Genomic DNA, 24,119 nt, shown 5'->3' on the forward strand with positions numbered 1-24,119 from the left:
TAGCCACAAGGTGGCAACATCACATCAGCATATTGAAAATATCCTGTCTTTTCACATCTAACAGTCAGCAGACTGAATTATGGGGTTGCAGTATATCACAGCATTCATTTGCACATACACATTATCAATGAGTTATCATTTTTGTTATTCCTGCTACCATGCTCTCCATAAGCATAGGGGATATACTGTACCCATATCACTCACTTACCAAATCTTCACTCAGACAATTATCATTCAGTCAGAGAAAAACGGGAACATCATTCATATGTGGACTGTTTATTATTAATTATTGAGACAGTGAGAGACAAAGAAAGAAACAGTATATAAATACTGGTCATACTTTCAGAGATGTATGTAAGCATATGACACACCTTGTATTATCTCTCTGGCATACAATACACCCTCGCACTTGACTCATCCACAATATTTCCATCAACATATCATGTGCCCTCTTGGAGGCAGTAAAGAAATAGTAGTTCTATTCCAAGTACTTGAGTGGGATTAATTTAACGAGTATTTCTCCATTGGTGGTTCTCACATTCATTAACCTGCTGCTGGCTATGGTGTGGGAGTGGGATGGGATTGGGTGTTTAATGGATGCTGGATAGATAAATAAATAAATAGCTACCTTAAGAAATAACTGAAAGGAAATGGTTGTGCAAAAACATCAATCAAAGTGGCAGTGTCTTATAGAACCTGGAACCCTAATACATTCTCCAAAAGTTAACCTTTTGTAGTGAAAGTTGAAGTAAGCTCATTTTTTATATTGGTCCCCAAGTTATTTTTTTTAATAATAATAAAGAATGTGTTATTAATGGTATGATTTGGTCCTAGATCATGAAAACATTTTCTTCACAGTGAAGGCATTCTAAGCTGTTAATCCTAAACATTTAAAACATGGCATGGTAAGGTCAGCCCCACTTTCGGATTGTCAAATGAATTAAGCCAGTATTATTACTATTACCTGACAAGACGCTTCAACAATCTACAAATTTATATTATATATTTGCTGGAATGTTTTACGTGGCTGAATACATAACAGATTCAACAACTATTTCTGTTAACAATCACTGCGACAGTCAATCAGATAAAAGTCACCGCCCATAACGTCATGGCCACAGAAAGTCACAACTTGGTATGCTGTGGTATTTTACATATGTTCTGTATTTCAGCTATAGCAGCTTGGACTGGATAGAGGGGAGGTCATTAGATTTAACAGATATAATGGCCAGCTATTTCAAGACCTTTAAATGGGGCTGATCACTAATGCTCAGATCCCAGACCTCAAAAAGGTCAGCGATGGCCCATTTTCTAACAACCAACAAGTCACTGTCCCTTGAAAGACCCCAATTACATCAAGAAAATCTCAGGCTGTTCTATCAATAGTGGGACTTGGATTTCAATGTGGAACTTTGCTGCAAAGCTCACTGCTGAGCTGGTGCCACTTAGGCTGTTGAAGTGCCCGGTGGAGTGTCTATAAATGGGTTTCAATCCTTTTCCTCTTTGAGATTATTCTCTCTCAGGCACATTGAGTCAGTATTCAGTCAGTATTCTCTGACCTCCAGCCTTTAGTTTGTCCCGTCCTGGTTACATGTGTATTGTGATGTTGTATGAGTATGATCATGCATAACTGTAACCATCAGAGGTAATGACTGCACCTAACGAGTCTTTGGAAAGCTTTTTTGAAGTCTTCATTAAATATGGTGTAGATGAGGGGGTTGATCAGCGAGTTGAGGTAGCCCAACCATGTCAGAAAGTCAGCCATCTCCATCGAAGTACTGCAAGAACTGCAGGTGTTGACGATCACCTCCTTGACAAAAAAAGGCAACCAACAGATGACAAAGGCCCCTATTATCAAGCCCAACGTAGATGCCGCTTTGCGCTCCCGTGAGCCTGAGATCCGTGGTCCTTGGTAAAACTGGCTCCGACGTGACTCACTACGTGACTCATGCCGGCGCGACTTGCACCGGAAAGCCTTTACCGATACGCGCACCCGTTCACGAGGAGGTTCCTCAGTTGAGGGTTCAGAGAAAGACTTTTCTGGTGGGCTTATGGGCTCTGGACTTCGAGGTCCCCCATCGACGTCGCCATCTCCAGCAGGGTAGGACGAAGGGATCATGCTCCCGTTGGTCATACATGAGTGACGGCTAGCCCGGCTGGCCTCCCTGCGCATATAGAGGGTCTGAGCGGCCCGGTAGATTTTGTAATAGAGGATGAGGATGAGCAGCAGGGGGATGTAAAACGCTCCGAGGGTGGAGTACAAGGTGAAGGCCATGTGATGGTGGATGATGATGCACTGATCTTCCTGCGCTGCATCCCCGCTGTAGTGCCGCCACAGTAGTGGAGGAAGTGAGATGAGGATGGATAAAAGCCACACCACTGCCACCATTGCCCCAGCCCTGGCCCCAGTGCGTTTGCGAGAGTACTCCACTGCATCAGTAATGGCCCTGTAACGGTCGATGGCGATTGCAGCAAGGTGCAGGATGGAGCATGTGCAACAGGTGATATCCACACTTAACCAGATGGTACACACCACCTGGCCCATGACCCAGCTCTCTTTCTGGATGTACATGATACTGAAGGGCATGACCAGCACCGCCACCAGCAGGTCGGTCACTGCTAATGAGCAGATGAGGTAGTTGGCTGGGTGGTGCAACTTGCGGGTGACTGCAATAGCTGTGATCACCAGGCAGTTGAAGAATGTAGTCAGGATAGCCAGTACAGACAGGGTCACTGTAAGCAGGACCTTACTGGGAGGGAGTTTAGTGGTCTCCAGTGAGTCATTGCCACTGCTGCTTGTGGCAAAAACCCCTTCAGTGCAATTGGGGAAATCCATTCTGCAAGCAGAAAGGAAAGAGAATTGTGCATTATTTAATCTGGTTATAATCTGTCAGTCAACATTTTAGTGCTATAATATCCACTTGTTGCAGGAATTGTACTATACTTCTCCATCAAAACATTTATTGCCCTTGATTTTGCTTTCTGCACTTCATACATAAAGTTTTCATTCAACATGTTAAACATTTTAAAGATAATGGACTTGTTCAAGGTCTTGAAACATTAAATGGTTGGCAATGCTTTGAAAACCTTTATTTCAACTTGCCCACAAAAGTTTGCCAAAACTCCAAAAATAAAAATCTAGCAATCCAGTCGTACCTGTCTATGCTCTAACGTGTTGCATTCAGTTGGTTCAGTGTGCAGCAGACAGTCTGCTCTGATCTGTGCTGCCTGCTAGCTCTGCCATCACATCACCTCTGTCACTTATCAACACCTGGGAGAGAGAGAGAGAGGGAGAGGGAACAAGACAGAGACATTGTGAGAAAGAGAGAGCCGGATAGGGAGGGACGGAGGATTGAAGAGAAAAAAAAAGAGTTACTTAAAAGCAACGAGAGAGTAAAGGTACAGCCAAGGACGAGAACACCTACACAACAGTACAAATCACTGCAAATGCAGTGAATGGTTTTTCAGAACCTAATGCTTACATGTCTGTTTGAATTTAAATTCACTTAATTCATGTGAATCGCTTTCTCTGAGACTGGATCGGTGGCTCTTATTCTAAACTGATCAACTGTTCACCAATGTGATTTCTGCTCTTTCAATTAGGGTCAGTCTATTAACGTAGTTCATTGGCTTGGTTATTAATATGATTATCCTGAGTTCTTTTTATCATAGCATGGTGGTCTAAATGCTGTTTCAGAGGCTTTTCAAATTCAATAAGATTAATATTTGGTGATAACTTTTTTGGAATTATTGGCATGAATGTACTTACATTTAAAGTTATATAACATCAGCAAGAAATATTCTGTTTCGGCTGCTTAAATCCAAAAATATCACTCTTTGTATATTGGAAATATATTTATATTGGCCGACCATTAATTTACCAACAACCACTATGATTAAATCAAAATGCTCAGGAATGATTGTCATTGCAGCTTCCCTTCACTCTCTGCATTGCTCAGTATCCTGAAGACATGAGTGGGAACTGTTGCTATAGAAACACAAGAAGTACAGTACTTTTACTTAATGTGGTGATGGAGCAAAGGCAGCCAAACTCTGACTGTCAGGTCTCTACTGAGACCATTTGATTCCCAGGCGGTATGGGCGGGTGAGCGGGGTGGCAAGGCTACATGACAACTGAATGAGATAAGAGATTTCGAGTTCACAGTTCACCCTAACACATGGCAAAGTGCCTGCTAATATATTTTACCAAGAAAACTTCCAAAGCCCCTTCTTGAACCAAAATTTGTTTTTACTGTTGGACCATAGCTAACCCCTACTAGTATGCTACAGTACACATTAAATAAAAGGCTCCAGGTAGCATCAGATGTAAAATCATTTTGATCATCATGACAATATTGAGAACCTTTTGCAGTACACATGTAGGTGAAACTCACCAAGAGCAGTGCAGAGGCATATGATGAGTATTGTTTCGCTACTTCATTCAAGGTGTGGGCACTGGCCACCTAGGCCAGACTGAGTCACCTAGGTGTTCTTTGCTTAGTGTGATGATTTTACTGTATAAAAAAAAGTAAATAATAATACATTTCTATTGTACTTATAAAGCACTCTGGCACAAAAAATCCCTTTGGATTATTGAAGAACCATAGCAGTGTATTTTATTTCTTTAACAACAAATTAGGTTTACTTGGCATTTGTCCTGAACACAAAAATTATAGGAGATAAAACTCTTGTTTGCTTCCCCAGCTCACTGTTAATAGTGCCAGACCTAGTGTTGAAAACAGCAGTTCTGGCCTGTTAGCAAAGGTTTGAAAATTGATTTTCAGGCATGGTACAAGAAAATTACTTCCTAAAGTGAAGTTTCACCAAACACTCTAATAAAGCTCTTTGCTGTGAAGAGTCGGGTACAGTTCATTATGCTTCACTGGCTGCAAACTACATTTAAAATACAAATGGTTTCACAGCTATTCCAGAACGAATTGCTTTACTGTGAAGTGGACGAATGTCGAGTATTTGTTTCATTATACCTGTTATTTGAGTCTTTAAAGACAATTAAATTTCCTTCCACTGTGTTATAATGCAATTCTACACTTCTTCCCATTCACCCTTGAATGAATTTGGAAGAAAACCTAACAGTACTTAATATGCAGATTACTTTGCGCAGAGAGATAGACGATAATTACTGCTGCACTTCTGTTGCGCTCTATGTCACTGCACTGATGTATTTCTGAGCTGTGCATCTGAAAATGATGATTTTTTTTTTGTTTGTGAACAAATGTATATTTAAATATACAGTATCGGGCATAGCGGGGCATGTTTTTACAAGAGTGTGTGTCTGTACATGCTTGTATGTATATGCAGTGATTGACAGTATGCATTAACACTGTCAGCCTGTCATTATGTGCAACAAAGAAATCATCTGCTTTTGTCTTGAAATGCTCTAAAACACAGGCTTTCTGTTCAAGGCCATCTGAAGATAAGCTCCACTGAGCCGGTGTGAATCTACTCTCTGCTTTTATTCAGAACAAAACCCAGTGCCCTTGCAGGAATTCAGTGAACAGGGAAAAGAGCTTCATTCGCTGACTGATAGCCACATTGTTTTAAAATTATACAGTAACTTTCAATTTAGTTTTTTTATGGTATTGCTACATTATTAATTATCTACTCATTATGGACAGGGTGATAAGAGATGAGAAGCAGCACACCCTGATACTGTTCAGTAACTTTGAATAGGCTCCCTGATCAGCAATATTAGCAGATTTATTCAGCGCTCAAAAGAAATACTGCACGATGATGCTTCTGCTGTCTACAAACAACAGATTCAGGTCGTGCAGATAACAAGGAGGCTGACGAAACAGAAACATGTTTAAAACGTTTCCTCTGCATTCAGAGATGAAGATATAGAGATTTGTTTAATCCATCCACAACTAGTCGTCTCTCACTCAAACGTATATGCAAACGTGAAACCAACCTTAGACCAGCACGTGTATACTGTACACACACGCACACACACACACACACACACACACACAAACACCAGTATCACTGTAATTTCCAAAAGGTTTGCAGTCACAGAAAAGAGTGTTGACCCTCTGACATTAATTCTCTCTCTCTCTCTCCTCTTACAAGAACAGGGAAGCTGCATCTATCACATGGAGTACAATCTCTGCAACACAAACAGTTTGGCCCAGGCAGGACATCAAGCTGCTAAGTGTTGTTGTGAAGGAGGAGAGTTGTGTGAAAGCTCATTGTGTGACTGACAGCTCTGGAAAGATGCAAAATAGATGACTAAATGTAGCACCATAAGAGGGCACGGCTACTCTCATTTATTTGCTCTGTTTACTTATTTTCATCTGCTGTAGCTATTTAATTTGGAGGTGGAGGTAAATGACAAAGTTGGCCACAAGAAATACTGCAAAGGGCTCCCTCTAAGGTGATTAAACACTTTTGTCTTTTTGTTTTTCTTGAAATAAATGTCAAATATAAGTGAAAGTAAAGATGAATTCTACCATTCTGCAACCAACATTAAAACATGATCATGACAAAGTAACATAATAAACTGTATTTTTGGGAAATGGTAATGGCATGGGATGATATGAAGTAAAGGGCTCAGTATAGGGCTAACTACTTGTACTAGACATTTCCCTAATATTCTAATGTTCTTTTTTTCATTCAACTGTGATACATTTTTAATCACATTTTGACAGATGATACCACTACTAAGAAAATGTTGCTCTGTATCAAGGATTAATAAAAAGAAATTGGGATTATAATGACAAGTGACTAAAAGACAATATATGTGCTAATTGCCAATTTGCTAATTTTTAGTGACTCACACTCACTGACCTGCATTTCCCAAAAGGCTGATATTGTTCCAATTACCCTGAGTGGACTAAACTAGTCATGTCCACTTTGCAGCAGTCACTGTTCTCACTCATTAACCTGTGTCCTCGTTTCAAGCATGACTGGATCACTTCATACGTATCACAGCTGGGATTTCACTGCACAAGCGGACGCACACCATGCCACTGTCAGCTCTCTCTACCTGCTTCATGCAGAAGTATCAGCTGGTGAGATGCCCCCTGAGGACTCAAGTTGATGGAATTGGTCCAAGCACTCACCAGAGGTGGTGCATCTTTTTTTTTTTTCATTCAATACGCTACTACTACAGGTGTTATAATGCCAGGTACAGTATATGCAGGTGTAGGTGATGATAGGTGGCATAAAGTCGATAGCTCGCTGCTCACTCATCAAAGTAAACATTGAATTTGTCCACAAAAATGGATAATGTTAATTATTTTAATGCAGTCAGTGTTGTGATTGAGTTGTGTGAACTAGCTTCAATTGCTGTAGATGATATGTACATTGCACACATTTTTTTTCATACTGTGTGTAAATGTTTGGTATTTAACATTAGATTGTTACAATTTCTTAAAATTACATCTACTACTTCTCCCTCATTGAAAAACATCCAAATGAATAATAAGTGAAACAGCCTACTGTGCTGAACAGGAGCTACTCGTCCTTATTGTAAGCATCTGTAGGTCTGTATGTCTATCTCCTGTAGCTGTTGTGCAGTTGGTTTATGCGTGCCCAACCTCAGACGGGAATTAATTTTTAAGACGGAATCTTCCTGAAATTTAATGCAGTATAGACTTAAACTTCACTATTGTGAACTTTTAGGCTGATAAATACATTCATACATTAGATTAAACTGCCTAATTTGAATGAAGCCACATACATGCAGCCATTACAAATATCTACACTACGAATGACTAATACATTATGCTTCTGGAAAGTTGGTGACATGTGACAATGTAGCTTACAGTGTGTACAGAAACTATAATCTTCATTTCACCATTAAATGTAAGTTGAGTCTGGTCGGTCAGAATTAGCTGTCCACAGAAAGCAAACTTGACAAAGCACTGTGTCAAAGCACTTGCATTTAGATGTGAAACATAATGGCAGAATTGCACCTTGTCTTCTTACAGATGATAGGGGGATTGACTCAATCACTGCTAAACAGGCTGAGATTAGTTTTCACCCAGTTGTGCAGCAGTAACAGGGAGAACTGAAAAGGCTTGTATCAGGCTGCAAAGAGGAGGTAATGTTTCCCATGTCTACGGTACAATCAGCGTCTGTCAGACACAAATGACAGCTCAGGATTGGCATGACTTCTACAAAGTACAAGTAATAGGATTGATTTCCTCCTTGAGTAATGACTACAGTATTCTCATTACAACTGTATAGTAATACCTACAAAGTAACTTCCCAAACACAGCTCATACTTTGGTGGTTTCACCAGCGAGCATAAATACTGTAGCATGTGGTACAGCAAATAGATACTGATTAGACATTTTCCATAATTATAGGAAAAAGCATCCGCTCAAGCCTTTTTCCAGTGAGCAGTGAATAAGAGAGATTCTCCAATCAGTGCTTGTATTTGGATCCACATCAAGTTTAATGCGACTACAGCAATACATGCTTAAAGCAGTTTAAAATTGTTACTAGTGTCTGTCATCTGTCGTCTTCTTTCAGACTCCATGAAGGCAGTCCCTTTAAATTGACTGAGTCGTTTGAAGGCAGCATGACTGGTAGTATGTTTGATATGCTGTCTTTAATTTGAAAGCGCTGCATAAAAAGCACATTGTCAATGAACACGCTGATCCACTGTTTACCTTGATCAAAGCCCCTACAGGATTTGAACATTTTTTTACTTTGTGGCAGATAGTGATACATATAAGTGCCTTTAAATCAAGATACAGCAAAACAATCACACATCAAACATAAAACTATTCAGTTAATACTCTGTATTCTCCTAGTTTTCACATTGCAAACTCATTTGGGAGATGGCGACATTGTGGGAGGCACTGGACATCCACAGTTGCATGAAAAATGACTTTCCTCTCATCACTGAACATCCTGACAACACAACTGCCCAGTCCCACCAATCATCTCTCTATGTCCAAATCACCAGGTTACTGTGGGATACAGCTTTGTGTGGCATTGCCTTTGCGTAGCTAGACTTCTATAAACTTCTGCTACCATCCAGGCGTAATGGAGATGAATGGAGACCTACTGGGCCTATTTTAAAGCAAAATTTGTCAGCTCAATCTCACAAAAACTTAAAAATATTGGTTGTCTGTAGACAGATTTGTAAAAATGCTTAGATTTCATTACATATTTCAAAACATTACACAGCCCCTCAGTCAAATCAGTTTTATTTATATATCCCAAAATCACATGTTTAGACCCCTTTGGGTCTGAAGGGGTCACCCAACTTGCGTGTTGCGGATTTACCAACCAAAAAGCTGGTGCACTACCTCATTGTCCTTGTGTGCATGACCTAGCTGGTAGTTGTTGTGATTGTGTCTATCTAATTGACTGTCAATGGGAAAATGGACTGCATTTTGGTAAATGGACAACCCACTCTACCTGCTGAGCCACAGCTGCCCCAAAACTGTTGTTATGAAATGAAAAGTTGCTATAAAGAAATTAAAATAAACTCCAATAAAACTCTGTCAACTATGAATGAATACATGTTTGTCTAGCTTAATAGCTGGAATTTAAATAATTCAAATGATTTTACAATACATTGGCACATTTATAAATTATCTGCTTATCCATACCACATGAAGTAGTATGCGCTATTTATTTAATTGTGGCCCACATAGATGTTCATAATGTATACCCCTTTAAAATGTGTTTTGACAACAGCCAGTTTAAGTCAAAGGTACAATTATTTATTCATTATTGTGAGCACCCTGAGTTGGAGCAGAAAACATGAGCCATATTGTGTTTCAGGCTGTGGCTATCTTGACAAACCTGGTTAGTGGGTTTTGTTAATGTCACAGGATTTGCTGATAATAATAACAAACAAAAAGAACTAGAAAGTGTGTAGCTTGGGGGCTAACCCACAAGAGGTTAGTGTGCCATGCATCCTTTTGCCTTTATCACATGATGTAGCTAAAGGGTGTATTTTATTTCATTTAGCTTCAGAAAAATGAAGATGATTTCTCCTAAGACTTACATCCTACACTTCACCAGTATAGGATGTGAGTCTTTACACAAACACACTATTTACCAACAAGACCTCAACAAAACCAGATATTAAATATGGTAAATCAGGTGGGCATGACAGGATATGATGCATTTCTCTGGAAATAGTGTTTTAATTTGTCATATTATTACTAACAGCCTCTAAATGAAATATAATTTGGAGATAAAAATGTGGGTTGTCAGAAGGCTGAAACTGGAGTCTGACATATGATCCGTGCCATTTACTTCAAAGAAATCTGTTTGCCCACAGTAACTGCCAGGAAGGAGCAGATGTTGTTATCTCTCACCAGATTAGGGTTAAAGAGCAACATGATATTTTGAATTTATGAGAGTATTTATTTAAATATGTAACATAGTGGGTGTGTAGTGTGATATAATTAATGGTCTGATGCCCAAATGTTACAGCTATTAGGGTCACTAATCATGCTGTTAAAGTGGAAAGGTATGGTCTTGATGAATTAAAATTGTAACTCCCCTGAAGAAGAAGCAATACTAGAAAACTCAAAGTAAATTACAAGTACCTCAGATTTGTACTTAAGTAAATGACATGATGATACACCACTCCACTCCCCTTGGAAGTACTGAAATGACCACCTGCATTCTTCCTGCTAACACTGTATTTTTTATGTTTACATTTACAGCAGTTTTTTTATCTTTTGTAATTTTGCACAGTCTTGCGCTGATTGTACAGCAATTATGTTTACACTTACTCTTTTTTATATTTACAGCTACTTTTAATTATTATATTGTTCTATCTTTTTGCACTAGTTTTTGCACTGTCTTAGTATTTTTGCTTGGTCTTGCACTGTTTGTGCACGTGTGTAATTTTTGTAGTCTTGTGTAGGTCTGTGTAGTTAGTTGGTTCTGTGTAGTCTCATGTGGCTCTGTGTTGTGTTGTTCTATTCTATTGCACCATGGTCCTGGAGGAATGTTGTTCCGTTTTTCTGTGTACTAGCTGCACTAGCTACAGTCCATTAATCAATGACAGATCAATTCATCAAACATGCTGTTGTTGGCGACGCTCATATCGCAAAACTCTACCAGTAACGTTACCACTATTGTCACAATCTGTCTGCGACTCACAGTGCGAGAGTGGGTCCACTTGATTACTATCCCGGCATACACCGGTGTTGCATCAGCTGTGTGGAGTTTGCCATCAAATTTATCTAAAATAAGCACATTGGTTACCCCTGGTGGTATACACCGGGTTAGTAGACTAATCAAGTGGACCCAACGTTAGAGTATCAGAGCTACCATGGCGTTCCGCTGGATTAAAAAATGTGGGGGGTCAAAAACGGAATTTCGAAAACTGTGTATGGGGGGGGGGGGGCATGTCCCCTGGCCCTAGTGGATGTTACGACCAAGCATACATGTACTCACACACATATTTATATGCATAGACTTATGCTTAGGTGTATAGAAACAGCAGTTTTGAGTATCATTAATAAACATTTTGCATCATTTCAAAGTTATGTGAAAATAACATAAACAACCCCCAAACACACACAAACACACACACCTAGCCTAAATACTGATATAATCAGCCACATGAATTTCATTTAAGTGCACCTCATGCATAGTTCCTCAAACCAGCAGGAGCTAATATCCTCTGCCAATGTTCATTTATTTCCACAAGAGTTACCCGGTAACGAGGGCACCTTCGTGTAAATGGACTGGGTGGAGGCAATGAAGCAAATGGCTAAACTGATGGGAAAAAACTCATGTGAAAAAACATTGTTCATGCGGAAATGTCCTTTATTGGTATGTCCTCTTTTATCCCACTACTGCACTACTACTCTGTTTCATACTGACATCTAGCAAACATCAACACTATGAGAAGGATAATGTGAATTTAGACGTTTCTTGAATTAAAAAGGTTGCTGTTCAACACTAAACTCTGATGTCTCAGAAGTCAGGAAGAGTTAGGCTTGGAAATTGACCCATCTTTTCAGGAAGTCTCCTTGTAGCTGTTTGGTGCAGATCAAGGTCAGACTGGCAGAAATTACAGCCTCATTCTGGTAAGAAATGTTTTAATTAGGGTGATGTTGGAAAATGTACTGATGCAGGACAGGAACTGGGCGATAAAAAAAGAAAAGGAGCAGTTTCTTGGCACCCATTGTTCTAGGTGGATCTCTAGAAAAAAATTATAAACATTCTGAAAAAGGTAAATTCAATTACCGAATTGTCTTCTCATATGCTGCTGACTCAAGCTGCATGCTCTCCACTGTTGGAAACAGATGAGTGATTAAAACCTGCAAGGTGAGAGAAAAGGCTTTGAGTGCAGCAGCATGCAGGTTTAGAATTGAAATAAGCTGGAGAATGAATTTAACATAGCTGCAGGGGTTGAATACATTGCAAATGACCAATTTAATTACGTTATCAGAGTCCTTTAGCCTTTGCTCAGTTCACCACTGGCAAATATACCTTGAAGACATTTCTAACATTTATAATATGCTAGATTACACACGTGACTTTTAGAGTTTATATGTACAAATGGTCTTTAATAGTCAGATCCTATCAGTTGTTCCCTTTAGTCCCTCATCTTGGAGTGGTGAACTTCTACTGTAAGTTACTGATTGGTTGGATTCTGACGACTCCTGATCCTCCCAGCTTGGGTGAAAGATCACTGCAAAAAGAAACAACATGATGCAATGATATGTATTGCTTGTTTTTTCTTCTTCTTCAAATTCAGCTCTACCACTCTCTAACACCATGAATTTAATTATTCATTTTTATTATCTTTAATTCATTATTGAATGCATTAAATCATTTTAATTCTCTTTTAGAAAGTTTAACTTGATAGTTCTGTTGGTACTAAAAGTTTAAAAGAAGCAGTTACTGAAAGGATTAACACTGAAATCATTAACATTAAATATGAGATACAGTAAGCACATACAGTTAAGAGAAAAATTCACATTACTGCAGTGCAAGACACATGCCAAAGAGGTAAGTACAGATAAGACAAATGATGCTGGATAATGTGGAAATGTGCTTATGCATAAAGCAATTCTTTTCAGTAGTTCAATTCTGTAAAACAACCAATTCAGGCAGTAGTGACTTGAACTGGTCACTGAAATGGTAGGTTAACATTGGTATATATGTCCTCATATACTCATGCTGTTACACTCTAATTTTCCATGCAACATAAGCTATTTTTCTTTTTGTTTGTATGATATAGACAATGACGGACTGTATCTGAAATGCCAGAGCTGTATCTGATACATCATTGGATTATCACTGTGGGATACAAACTCTAAAGTTTCTGCAGACTAGAGCCATCTCTAAATGGACTAGTTCCTAATGTGCGGAGGAGGTTCCTGATAGAGGATGGAGGACATATGGTCCATAATTGTTAAAAAAAGGTAACAGTATTTGTAAAAAATGCACTTATAACTTGCTATTTTTTAATTTCTTGCTTAAATCTGAAATATTTTGTCAAATAACTTGGATTTTCTATGTTTTTAAAAACATGAGTAAACAACAGGTTAGCAGGAGCATGCAACACTTTATTTTATCAGCCCATGTTGAATGGTCAAAATTTGGAGACACAGAAAACATACAAAGTTCGTTATATTTTATATCCCTGTCATTTATTTACCTCACTCTATTATTTATATGTATTCAATTCTGCGAACTTGGGAGCTGAGAAAGTCTACAACAATATAATGTCACAATACTATACTGTCACAATTTAAACCATAGATCCCTCTAAAATGATGGGCAGTGATATTAGTTTAATTGTAAATAAGCCAGTGAGGAAGTCAGTTAATGGATGCTTCTTGTAAACCCAGCCTTGACCAACCCAACCCTTTATGGTCAGAAGTTAAATTTCCTAATTGTTGAATGATGATAGATTAGGAAATGCTCATTAAACAACAACTCCTTCCCATTTAATACCTAATGTACTTTATCCATAACTCAAACCAAACCTTTATTAGTTTACTAATTATTTTATTAATTCCTGGCCAACATCTGTAGTGCAGCATGCCTTGGATTTTCTGTTGATAACGTTTGAGTTAGGGTAGTTTTATACATTCCAAACAAACACAGTTTAAATCAGCCAATGTAAAAAATATTTTATAAATGGGATTCCCTACAGTTTGTGTCACTCCTTTCCAGTACAGATAGAGAGCAATACAATTGGGCCTAAAAAGCTCAGGGGACAAACTTGCAAGAGATATGCTTTGGCAGAAAACAAAACAGGCAACTCTTTAGGCAACACAACAAGAGGTACCCAATGTTCATCTATACCTTTGTCTTTCTGTGTCTTATAAACACACACACACACACACACACACACACACACACACCCAAAACACACAAACTTACTGTGCTTTTTCATTCATACTTATGCAGTATAGCTAGAAAGAGAGTGATGTGGTGCACATTGTAAGAAGTTCATAAAACTGATGTGGCAATGACAATACAAATACTCACGCACACATTAACCTGCCTGCATCTTCAACCCTCACACACTTATGAAGTTAACAGCTTTGAAAGTAACTGGAATGAGTCGTTGAGGTCACTGCGAATTCTCATGGAATGAGTTATGGACAAGTGCTGCACAATTAAATACATTTTTTTGAAACACTCTTACGCGTGTGAATCAGCTGAGGCACTAAAACTGGGCGCATCACTTTTGCAACATCAGATCAAGTACTGTTCATTTATCAAGCATTCAGAATGTATTCAACAGTTTTACACTCAATGGTCCATGAAGAACTCCTGAATTGACAGATAGCTTGTGTGCCAGTCTGCAGCTGAAACTGAACCGAAAATGGAATTACAAGCAGAGGGATTTAATAATTGGTAGTCGTTCCCAACCCAAACTGCAGAGAGCCACTGGGAAAAGCCTCTCTGAAATTTGTATTCAAACCTGTTGGCCTTTTTAATAGGAGAGCACTGAACTCCTTTTCAGAATGCATCGCTTACTGTATCTGCCATTCAAGGCTGGACTTGCAACAGTGTGCCCCTGAGTCCTGTCTTCACCAAGCAATAACCTAACATATTGGCTTTGATCTTTGACTTAGCGTTTTGTGTTTGTGGGAATGGCTCTGCTCACCCAAAAATCAGCACAAATAAAAGTGATCAAAGTCACAACAAACACCAGGCTAATATTTGTGAGGAAAACAATGAGTACAGCCAACAATCAAAGCAAAGAGCTGGAATTTCAACCATCAGTATTCATAGATGTCAAGTGTGTGATTTGACAGAAGCTCTGAGATGAGTCCTTTGTGTGGATCCTATTTTAATGGCCTTTATGTATTACATAAAGGCATATGTAGGCAGAGTAAATTATGTACGTTGCACTGCTGTTAATTTCATTCTGACATATAGATTTTTTTTACCATCCTAGCAACACAGCTTTAAGGATGGTGATGCTGGTTGGTCAGTCTGTCTGTCCTTCAAAAACCACAGAGAAGTTCATCCTTTCTGTACCTACGTTTGGAAAACACAACTGGTGTAGCCTTACCAGCTCTCAGTATCCACAAGCCACTTTGTGCTTGTTGTTTGGTTCTGGTTCTGATCTATTATTAATAAATATATCAGAACTTGACAGATGGGAAAGTAATTGCAGGATGTAATAAATATGGAAGCCAGACATAAACTCCACTGTTTGTTCTTGTTAGCAGCTTGGACGACTTGTTAATCATGTGGCGTTACAATGGACATCAATGGAGCGCTATGGCACTGAGACATATTGTGTTTCAGGCTGTGGCTATCTTGACAAACCTGGTTAGTGGGTTTTGTTAATGTCACAGGATTTGCTGATAATAATAAAGAGATAAAATCAGAATCAGAATCAAAAATACTTAATTGATCCCTGAGGGGAAACTCTTTTGTAAATAGCCTTATCCTGTGGATAAACTGGAAATAGACTGTCCTCCCAAGAAAGATGATAGCATCAGTAGTTTCAGCAAGTGCCCCAAAACAACATACAGTATGTTTATGTTCAAGTGACAAAGTCCTCTAGCTGTAGTAATTATGACAGGAGGAAATGAGGAAGTCAGATGGCGTTGTTATAGAGCGACAAAGTCTGCATCGGGAGGATGCTGGGGTGGATGGATGGGTCATCAAAAAATCGTACTTTAACACAGGAGAGTGCTGTTTGATTCCCGTTTCCGACAGTCAACTTTGTTTTGTTTTTTAAAGCATGACCACGATCGTTACATAACTAAAACCAAGCGTTTATTATTGTAACCATGACAACGAAGGTCCCTTAACCATAACAAAGTACTTATTTTTAGCCCAAACCATGAACTTTCCTTAAACTTTACCAAGTTGTTTTTGTGCCTAAACCTGACCATAGTGTTGTCACATCATAAAACAAATGTATTTTTCAACAGTGATTTGGAAGGCACAGACAAACGATGTCTTCCTGCTGATACGGGCGTCAGATCAAAAAGTTGCTTCACTGTGTCGTTCTAGAGGGCATGGGAAAACAACGTATTTTGTCATCTAATTTAGAGAACTTGTTGAGTGGAAATGTTTGACTTTGCAACTAAATACATCTTTAGTTTTGGTTATGATTAGATAGATAGAGCCATTGCAGGGGAGTGTGCATGACAAGGGGGAAAAACATATTTTTATTAAAAAAATTAAGTAGAATCTGATTTCTCACTTGGAAACAAAAAAACAACCAAGATTGCTGTGAGGCTAGCGAGGCTACGAAAACACTGTTCACACGCAGTTTGTCACTCAATTGCAGATAAATTTGCGTATCCTACAGGGCACTGACGTGCTCAATTATGGACTTTATTTTATTTTATTTTTTTGGTGAAATGTGTCAAAATTAACAGGATTAAATTATCATGTTGCAAATTTGGTGAAACAGGCCCCAGTTTAGTAAGATTCTTTCTAACGCAAAAGGATGCGTACGGATTATAGCGGATGAGCCTTTTGTGTCTTAAAACTGTCAGTTCCATCCAACATTCTTGTTTTGTGAAATGTAATAGACATTGTAGCCTCTGGGCGGCGCTAGTGGGGCATTAGGCTTTTACTCTTATTCCATTAGGAGTCGATTTCCTGTAAGAGCCCTGGGGAGAGACCATCTCTCAGACAGGGATCACTCTATTAGATGTGGTCAGTTGATGGATTGTCTCTTCAGGTCTACCTCAGCCCCTACAGCCCCTACAGGTTATTAAACATTAGCTTGTAGTTCACCTTTACATAGTAAGTTATTGTGTAACCCCAGAATTAATTTCTGCTAACAAGATAACATCATGCAAATAGGTGCTCCCTCCACCTGTCTCTTATTCTGTTACTGTCACACACACAAACAAACAAGTAGTACTGGTATGTTTTCTATGCTGTCTTGGTTTTGAAGACCCCTCAAATGGCTTCAAAGATCCATGAAAAAACAATGAGAGCTGTCTAGGATTTGCATACTTTTGGCAGCTAACGTTGGCATAAGAACGTCTAATTTGAATTCTCATCTGTCATGGATTGTTGACAATTAATTAAAGATTGATTCCTGAAGACTATGGGCCTTTTAAGGTAGCTGAGAAGCATTTATGCAGTTACTTTCACAATAGGCAGTGCTAGCAGACACATAAGGGAACCAGAAAGCTCAAAAAGGCCTATTTTCATTGTCTGACATGAATAGCTAAGATGTATCCAGACAGATTTTGATGGAGGCTCTCGCCTCTGTGACATGTCAGTGAAAAGCTGTACATCAGATATCTGTCTGAGCTTTGTTAGCTAGGGGGAAATAGAAAGACACCAAGAGCAAACTCAGTTAAAAGGCCTTTCTTAAAAGCTACACAAGCCAAGATTTTTTTGAAAAATGTCCTCCTCTCATCAATCTAAAGTACATGGTAGGACCGTAAGAGAAGAGCATTTCAGCCTCACAAACTGCATTTGTTCTAATGAAATTATGTTCTGAGGTAAAGACAACTCTGTCACAGGAAAGGACTTAACTTAAATTTAAGAGTAAAAGCCAGCGAACAAACACTCCCATCCAGTCAAAGAACATAAAGCCCTCTACTTTGAGGGTGGTTGCATTATTTGATATTAACAAAAGTGCAAATAGCTATGGTAAGGTATGAGCAAAACAAGCGGTATAAAAACAGAAACAGTGGGTCTAATTAAAACATATTGAGCTGTGTAGGTTGTCCATGTACCAGCCATATAAACAAACAATATTATAAACCTTTTAACATTTAAACAAAGTCTTATTTCAGATCAATAAACCTTTAGTTCAGCAATGAGTTCCACTAGGCTATAAACAAAACACATTAACCCGAGCACAAAATATACAGAGTGGAAATACTCTTTAAACATCATTGTAAATATAAGCAACCTTATATTGCTTATAAGGTGTCTTCTACACCTTCAAATTGGCTCATCTACAGTATTTTGTTTGCCTGTTGGCTGTCACAGGTTATAATTCAAGTCAAAGTTTGCAAAATATTCATAGCACAATGCCACAACACCCAGTTAACAGGTGATTCAGTAGAGGCATAGAGCTTTTCTCTCTCGCTTGTCACTGAAATCACCACTCAGGATTTCTCAAATTTGCCACCTCTCACTTTTGGGGTCAATGATGTGAAAATATTGATGTAATATGCAGATTTACATAAAGTTGTAAAGATGCTTTTATCTTTTCTCACCTGGACAACTGTAATGCACTCTGGGAGAATTAGTGGAGTGGAGAGCTTTTGTGAATGCATGACATACAGTATGTTTCTGTTTTTACTGTTGCACCCTTTCTATTTTATGTTTTCCATTTGGTGTTGCTAAATTGGCTTTTATTCTCCTCGTGTTTCATGTTTTGATTGCTGTTATTGCTTTTGCCTCAATTTTTATGGCCTTCACTGTTTTTTCCTTGTAAAGCACTTTCTAACCTTTTTAAGTAATATGTAAATGAATATTATTATTACTATTAAAGCTGTAAAGGAAGTGCAGTTTTAGGACGTAAGCATGCAAAGTTCCCTCAATAAAATGGCCACTAGGATTGTTTCTTTGCAATTGTCTGACATCAAATGTGTCAGCTTGAGAGATATCAAGGTTTAATGATCCCCAAAGGGAGCACAAAAATGGAAGGAATACAAAGATTTTAAATACACAGTTACTGGTGAGATTCCTGTCTCCAAATGTGTTTTGTATATAAATGATTGGTATTGGCACCAATACCAACGTCTCCACTTATAGTTAAGAAGTCATGTGTAGCTACAGTCCCATATTAAACATAAAATAATTATCCTAAACAGTTCCACTCAAATGAAAAAAAAAAGACCACTGGGTCAATAACCTGAGTTCAAGCATCAGTATCAGTCTCAAAAGTGGGTTTGGTGCATCCTCATATGCTCGCTCCTCCATGGCCTCTTATCATCAGCAGCCACAATGTGTCCTTGGTTTGACTCTGCTACTCATCACTGGTGTCTTATTATTTTTCCTTCCAAGATAACTCCCCAACTGTAATTAAGTAAGTAAATGTTCCTCCTCGGCCAAAACGAGCCTAGTGTCGAGACCTTCAATATTTCAAGTCATTAAATGAAAGGGTCCTCAATACTGTCCTCCACTGCAAGGAAATGGTTGGCTTTATTGTACATAAATTAAAAACCATCCTAGAGCTGTTACGGCTTTGCAGTGTGGCCATGCATGAACCAGCTCAGTATCCTGGGAGTTATGTCCATATGTACATCCAATACCAGTGTTCAGAGCCACTGCAGGAAGTGGCGTGTCCTTTATGTAGAGCGGTAGAAAGAAAGTGCGTAGAGGTTGGATGGTGGACAGGCATGTAGCGTGTCCAATTTTCATGCAGAAAATCAGAGTTTGCATCCCATCACAGAACTGCAATTTCTATTAACTGTAACCACAACCTTTCCCTAAGAGTTTTTGTTGCATAACCGAAACCAAAACCATAGTATATTTACCATACCCGTGGTTTTTCCCCTAACCTTAAATATACCATAGCTGCCATACACAGATACTGAAGAAAGCAAGAATATTTAAAATATTTTCATTGGGCATTAAAATACGTTGCCATTGAACCTAATCTGGGATCTTGCAAAATTGGCCAATACTGACTGGGTTGCATGGACACACACACACACACATTCAGATGTGTGCACATGCACGGTCCTTGAGACTATACATGAAAAAGCCTGCAAGTCACACACCCTGTGATTCCCTCACTGTCCCTCACTGTCTCTTTATCGTACCGATAGTAACTGAAATCTGCACAAATGCTGCAACGCACACACACACTCCCCTCACATGCAATGCTCTCCCTTTCTCATATTATTACTACCACACACACGCTCCTTTTTGACCACACTTCGTATGATGTTGTGGGTTTGATCTTCCATGTGTTGGTCCAGGAAAGCTCCCTAAGTGGACCTGCTGCTGGTCAAAGAACCATTTCACTGCAGCAAAACAGATCCCCATGTGAATTCCAGCAGGTATTTGGAGGGCATGATGCTTACTTTTAATAAAGTAAGTTTTGAGCAGATACAGTATGTGGACATACTGGACATTCACAAATACATATATGCAACCACTAGAGAGCCTTTGTTTTCAGATCAACCCTCCAGAAGAAGAGGAATCTCCTCATCATCATTCCCTCTTGGTGAGCCAGGTCTGGTAAAGATCCTGGCAATAGTCAGTCAATACAAATCACTCTATACAGCTAGCAGCTATATTTGTTTTTTTGGGTTCTCTCTTACATAATTAAAAGCACACTCTGATTATCATGTGCAGTAATCACTGTCTTAGATCTGAGAGGGAAAAATGAAGCTGTGATTGGATCCAACTCCACAGACACGTTAATACAAATTTTAGAAAGATACAGATGCATAGATACATTATGCTGGAGTCTATGGGATCATCCAGCCCTGACTTTATGGTATTATTGCATGAAAATAGTTATGCTCAGCACAAAGGTGGAGGCAAAGTGGGCGCTCTGCTTGTTACAAATGTAGCCTACAGAGACAACGTTGATGAGTACAGTATTCAAAAGCCAATTAAGATGACAACAGCATATTTATCAATTAAACCTCATTCGCACACATCGCATAAAGCGCCTGTCAGGAAACTACTTCCCAATTTTGGTCCATAAATTCAGAAACTGCATGCCAGCCTGTCTCTCAATGAATGTACAACCGGCAAAATATTAACTTACCCGGCTTCCGTTGCAGAGGTAAAATGACAGAAGAAACCAGGCAGTGGCAGAAGAATATTACATTCCCCATTAGAGTCCATTCACAGCTCAGCGACGTTCACGCCGACACCCGTTTACTGTGTCGACGGAGGGGGAGGCGCGCAGACGAGAGCGCGCTTCTTGGCCATAGACAGAGCTCAGAGAGGTGCGTCAATAAGGAGGAGGTGTGAAGACAAGATAAGAGTAATAACAACCCTCCAGTAACCAAGGCTAATAAGGAGACAAGCGTGTTCTCTAACAAGTCAATATGACATTGTCTGTAATACTTGATAAGCTACACCATAAAGGTCGCATATGTGTCTGTGGTTCATTGTGACCTCATTCTAATCTCACTATTTATTATTCATGAAGCCTAATTTTGGATCCCATATGGTGGAAATGGGCTTAAAAGAAGAGGTGTAAAAAAGAGGATATGCATGTATTGTATTTATGTATGTAGTCACACACAAATACTAAACTAAAATATTTGATCAAACTATTGAAAACTAGACATTACTATCCCCTTCAAGTGATTTTCTTCTTTTACCAGAAGTTCTCATGGTTTCATGATTTCTAATATAAGTTAATACTTCTTTGTTATTAATCTATTGAGTATTTAAACATGAAAATGATAAGTCATGAATATAAAATGTGTTGTAGTAGGTTATTTAAGCAGAACAGTATTTTATGAGGGTTATGACCAGCTGAACTTTCAGGATTATCTTGAAACATTTCTGAGGATAAATTAAGTCACTTTTTCATAATGTTTCATAATGTAATGTGAAGATCTGTTGACAAATGTCCTCATTTGATGTAAATGTGTAGTAGCTCCAGTGGGATGCAGTTTGGTTTTTATTGTGGACATCTGAACTTATACTTGTGTCGAACATAAGAGGGGTACATGAAATGCTCTTTAGAAGAGGCTGTGTGAATTTATAGCAACAGTACACCATGTCTAAAATATGCACTTTGCTCACATTAACAAGTTAGTTCACAGTATCACAGTAATACATTCACTTATTTTACAGAGAAAGTGTGAAATCTGTGAAGGTTTCATGCAGAGCGGCGATATAAAGGTCCGTTAAAGAGTCGAAACAAATATGGAAGGTACCAGAAAATGCTTTAATGTAAAACGAGCCTGTGGATGTAATTTTGGTTATATTAGGGGTTTGGATGATGGTCACAATTAGGGACTTGGAAAACACTGGTTATAAAATGAGCTGGCTCCTGATCTCGAACTGGAGGTGTTGTGTTACATTTTCCATCAATCTCCCAACTCACCTCCCTCTGAGCACTGCTGCTTTCTGCTGTTTATTTAGCTGGGTGTTATGTAAATGTGTAGTCACTTTGTTTCCTGTAAGAAATAACTGATTGATGTTCAAATTCCCTTGACTGATGGTTAGGATGTAGATTGGTTTTAGCATGCTGTTGGAGATAACAAATGTGGACCATCGGACGTGAAGTGTGGGCTGATCTGTATTGAGGATTGACAAGAGAGAGGACAAAACCCACCCAACAGACAATAACTGATTCACAGTGTGTTTGATAAATGCATGGTGGACCTCAGTTTGTCCTTGGTGAAATCAGAATTTTCCTTGACATTCTTCACGTGAACTTTGATGGGTAATGTTGAATTTTCTCACCATGAGCTATTTTGCTGTTTAATTTAATTTAAAAAAAACTAACATCTTAAGGCTGAAAAAGAAAATAAATGTGTTATTAAGCCAGACATTTTCTGTATTGCAGTCACTTGTCTTGGATACAGTGATGAAGCTGTATGATGGCTGCTGCCTACAACAACACTTCAGTGAAGCTCAAGCTTATATTAGTCACTGGGAACAAAATGTCTGCTGCCAAATGATAAAATGATAATAAAAAAAAAAACAATTTAATCAAGAATTGACAGAGAAAAAGATCAAACAAGGATATAAAGTGACTCTTGGACAAATGCTCAATTTCCTCAGAGATAAGTCATAGTATGAAATTGCAAAGTGTGAGTGGCTCTGTGAGGACTGTGGTTGTACAACATTAAAAACAAAGTTACCAGCCATAAAGTCTTAAGGCCGACTTTAGAGAATGACGAGGACTGTTTCTCAAAACTATTGCCTGCAGCCACACAACAGCATTACAGCAGTACACCAGCTTCCAACCAACCTCAGTTAAAAAAAAAAATGGAGTCCTCCTTCCTGAAATACATCTGCTACAGTTGCTCCTCGTCTAGTAGCTGTACAGTGGGCGGTAAGAGCCCTTATGTTCCCTGGGAGAATTGTGCTTGAGTAACTCTGGTAAGTCACAACACTATCATAACAGAAATTTGATTTTTCTTTATGAAATGCCCCTCAGAAAGTGAAGTAATTCAACCATTGTTTTTATAAGATCATAGAAAAATTAAACCCAAATTGTCCTGTGGGAAAAGCCATGTGTGAGATGTGTAGCCATAACTTTTTAAGAATGTATTACAACATCTGTGAGCAAATATTGTAAGTGGTTTTAATGATGATTCTATTGTTTTTGTAGTAAACGCTTACACTCACTATATGTTTATAGTATTGCAGCCACAGCTAGAATATTTGAAAACTTTAACTTCTTTAGAATTTATCATCTCTGCCAGGAAATAATCACTCAGAAATGTGTTGCCTTACAAACTTTCTTGTCACATCTGTCTTCTTATTAGGAACTTTTTTGTTTGCTGGGGAAGCAATTATTTCAAGCAAGGTTTGACACCATCAATGTGGTATTTCAAACATGACAAAAAGCAAGTAAATGCAAAAATGGCAATTATAATAATGTATACAGTTGTTAATGGGTGTACGCTGTAATGACCCCCTATTCTTCTTTGAATTAGACTTTGCATTGTGTCGGGCCGAACAACGCCCCCTGGCTGTGACATAATCACAATACCATGGCCTGTCATGAGCTATTGCTTAAGTATAAATAAACACATCATCTTTAAATACAT

General features: G+C 38.7%; 1 protein-coding gene across 2 annotated transcripts; it reads right to left on the bottom strand.

Moving 5' to 3' along the window:
* Window positions 1-260: 260 nt before the first annotated feature.
* Window positions 261-21,276, bottom strand: htr1fa (5-hydroxytryptamine (serotonin) receptor 1Fa). 2 transcript variants are annotated; one of them, XM_044215653.1, is made up of 4 exons: window positions 21,143-21,265; window positions 12,196-12,269; window positions 3,157-3,271; window positions 261-2,837 (listed from the first exon to the last, which is right to left on the bottom strand). In XM_044215653.1, exon 4 carries the CDS (start codon window positions 2,834-2,836, stop codon window positions 1,640-1,642), a length of 1,197 nt encoding a protein of 398 aa, XP_044071588.1. In that variant the 5' UTR covers window position 2,837; window positions 3,157-3,271; window positions 12,196-12,269; window positions 21,143-21,265; the 3' UTR covers window positions 261-1,639. The 2 variants fall into 2 exon arrangements, with proteins under 2 accessions (XP_044071588.1, XP_044071589.1); XM_044215654.1 differs by lacking the exon at window positions 12,196-12,269 and having other exon boundaries at window positions 21,143-21,276.
* Window positions 21,277-24,119: the final 2,843 nt, after the last annotated feature.

Source organism: Siniperca chuatsi, linkage group LG12 (genome assembly GCF_020085105.1).
Source record: "Siniperca chuatsi isolate FFG_IHB_CAS linkage group LG12, ASM2008510v1, whole genome shotgun sequence".
In the NCBI taxonomy this organism is placed as follows: Eukaryota; Metazoa; Chordata; class Actinopteri; order Centrarchiformes; family Sinipercidae; genus Siniperca; species Siniperca chuatsi.

What these genes read in the sequence shown, in the direction of transcription:
- htr1fa (XM_044215654.1), bottom strand. Translation starts at nt 2,836, where the DNA reads ATGGATTTCCCCAATTGCACTGAAGGGGTTTTTGCCACAAGCAGCAGT.